At 40.3% G+C, this 2,444-nt stretch overlaps 1 protein-coding gene across 1 annotated transcript; it reads right to left on the bottom strand.

Annotated features, from left to right (window-relative positions):
- Nucleotides 1–309: 309 nt before the first annotated feature.
- LOC149042933 (uncharacterized) lies at nt 310–2,115 on the bottom strand. Its single transcript, XM_089213665.1, has one exon. It carries the CDS (start codon nt 2,113–2,115, stop codon nt 310–312), a length of 1,806 nt encoding a protein of 601 aa, XP_089069791.1.
- Between the last annotated feature and the right edge of the window lie 329 nt (nt 2,116–2,444).

Raw genomic sequence — 2,444 nt, 5'->3', positions numbered from 1 at the left:
AGATTGGCAGCCCTCGATTACAACACGTTGAGATCGACCTTGGAGAATATTGGATAGTCAGGAAAGTAGAGAGCCGGTAATGCCAAAGCGTTCTAGTTTTAGTAGAAGACGGTCGTGAGGAACTGATCATGAGTCGAAGGACTTTTCGAAGTCCAGAAATATTACATCGGTAGAGAGGCGTTTATCTAGTGCTTTGACCCATTCATGGAAAAGGTGTATCAACTGAGAGGTACAGGAGTATCCAGGACGAAAGCCATACTGATGACTACTAAGTAGATTATTTGATTCAATAAATCCAAAAATGCGATTTTATATCAGTCTTTCCAGGGTCTTTACAATCAGACTCGTAAGAGAGAAAAGACGATAATTCTTGACTAGATCTTTTTGGCCCTTTTTGAAAATTGGAATGACGTGAGCAGATTTCCATTCCACAGGCAAGGTGCCAGAGTGGAGTGAAAAGTTAAATAAATTTGTCATGGACTCTGATATAGCTGGTGCAGCCTCGCGAAGCATACGCGCTGATATCCCATCCGGACCATGAGCTTTTATAACGTTTAAACCACTAAGCAATTTCTCGACCTCAGATTTAGAGCAAAGTAGACTTGAGATGACTTGATCAGTAAAAGGTTGAAGATCGTCACGTAACTTCTCAGGAATACCAGGACTCTCTATAAAAACCGATGAGAAGAAGTTGTTGAATAGCTGTGCTTTATCGAAGCTGTTTGAAGCCTTTTGGTTCTCCAGGGATACTTCAGGTGGAATAGATCGTGATTTCGTCTTAGATTTTATGAAAGTCCAGAAACGTTTAGGATTGTTACTGTTTTGAAGAGACTGAACATGGTGCCAATAGCTCTTGTTTATTTCAGATTTGACCTTGTTTCTACACTGCCTATATTTTTCCCAGTCAGATTGAAGTTGAGATGATTTAGCTTTTTTCCATAAGCGTTTCTGTTTGTGAAAAAGGCGACGAATTGCAGATGTTAACCTAGGAACATTTCTTTTTCTTTTCAAATGATGTGTATTGATGTTTTTATTAACAGCAGCAAAGAACAATTCTTTCCATTTAGTCCACATTTGATCAACATTGTTCTCTAAGAATACATTGCCCCATGGGGCATTGGAAAGATCAGAGCGAAAACCTTCCCAATTTGCATTTTTGTAATCGTAAACGATCTTTGGAGCTTGATGTGGACGGGAAATAAAGACATTAAAGTCGAAACAAACAACGTTATGTTCTGAATTTCCAAGGCCACAGTCTATCTCAACATTAGCCAAATGAGCAGGAGTGTTGGTTAAGATTAAATCCAATAAAGCGTCTCCTCTGGTAGTTTTATTCACAAGTTGTGAGAGGCCAAAACGATTAATAACAGAGTCGCAAAAGAAATCGCTGATAGTGTCCGGCTGCCATGGAGCTACAAGGTTCCAGTTAACATTGGGTAATGGTGGAAATTTTTTTAGCGATTGGACCAGTTTAGTTAGGTAGGCCATATCGCTGCTAGGAGAGCGGTAGTATACTTCAATAAAGTATGTTGAGCAGGGATTGAAATGAACTTCACACCAAAGGATTTCACTGTCCGTTTCGAGGTCACAACGTCTATAACAACAAATTTTGTCCCTTAGAGCTAACAAAACACCACCACCTTTTCCTAGGCGATCTCTTCGGTAGATATTATACTCAGATGACAGGATTTCTTGATCCATTATTTCAGGGTTCAGCCATGTTTCGGTTATAGCGATGATGTCTAATTCCTTTGTAGCGACCACAGCTTGCAGCTCAGTTCTCTTGTTGACAATACTACGGGCATTTAGACTGCATGATTTGAGAGTCGAGGAATTGAGAGGCCCAGGGTTCAGTTGAATGTCGTTAGATATTAGAAGGAAAAGAATGAATAGATATTTTCTGGTAGAATAGCGATGGCGAAGCATCGATTTTCCAGATTTGACGAACTTTCGGTGACTTATCCTTGGGAATGTAGCGGCCAGGACGATAAGACCATTTGCGAATGAAGGCCTCTGATAAATAATATCATCTCTTGAGCTTTTCAGCAACACGTTGACCAAAAATAGCGTCAGGAGAAACGAAATAAGCGGAGCCACATGGGGAGCGTCCGCCATTACTTGCCAGACCAGGCCTGTCTTTTCAAAGTTAAAAGTTAATTTTGTCTCGTTCCGATCATTCTAGCCTCGAAATGGAAAAATAAGCTTAGGTTAAACTGCAGGGAACGTTTACAGCTCCTTTTGTGGAGTATTACTTGCAGAAACCATCGAGGAGCAATTTCGTTTGGGCTTGAATGTTTGCCTAGTCTTCTTTTCGAAATTCCGCAAATAGGTGATTCTGTAGTGAAGATCGACTTCACAGCAAGACGAATATACTCTTTTCTGTCTTCCAAGACGTTTACTGAATCAGAAGAAGGTCTAAATATGTTATGGCTCTTACGGCTAAC

This window comes from Pocillopora damicornis, chromosome 7 (assembly GCF_964200805.1).
Source record: "Pocillopora damicornis chromosome 7, jaPocDami1.2, whole genome shotgun sequence".
In the NCBI taxonomy this organism is placed as follows: domain Eukaryota; kingdom Metazoa; phylum Cnidaria; class Anthozoa; order Scleractinia; family Pocilloporidae; genus Pocillopora; species Pocillopora damicornis.
Note: the sequence above shows the minus strand (reverse complement) of the source record. Positions and strands in the feature narration are given on the sequence as shown.

Excerpts from the sequence above, each read along its gene's own strand:
- LOC149042933 (XM_089213665.1), bottom strand. The coding sequence starts at position 2,115 with ATGGCGGACGCTCCCCATGTGGCTCCGCTTATTTCGTTTCTCCTGACG.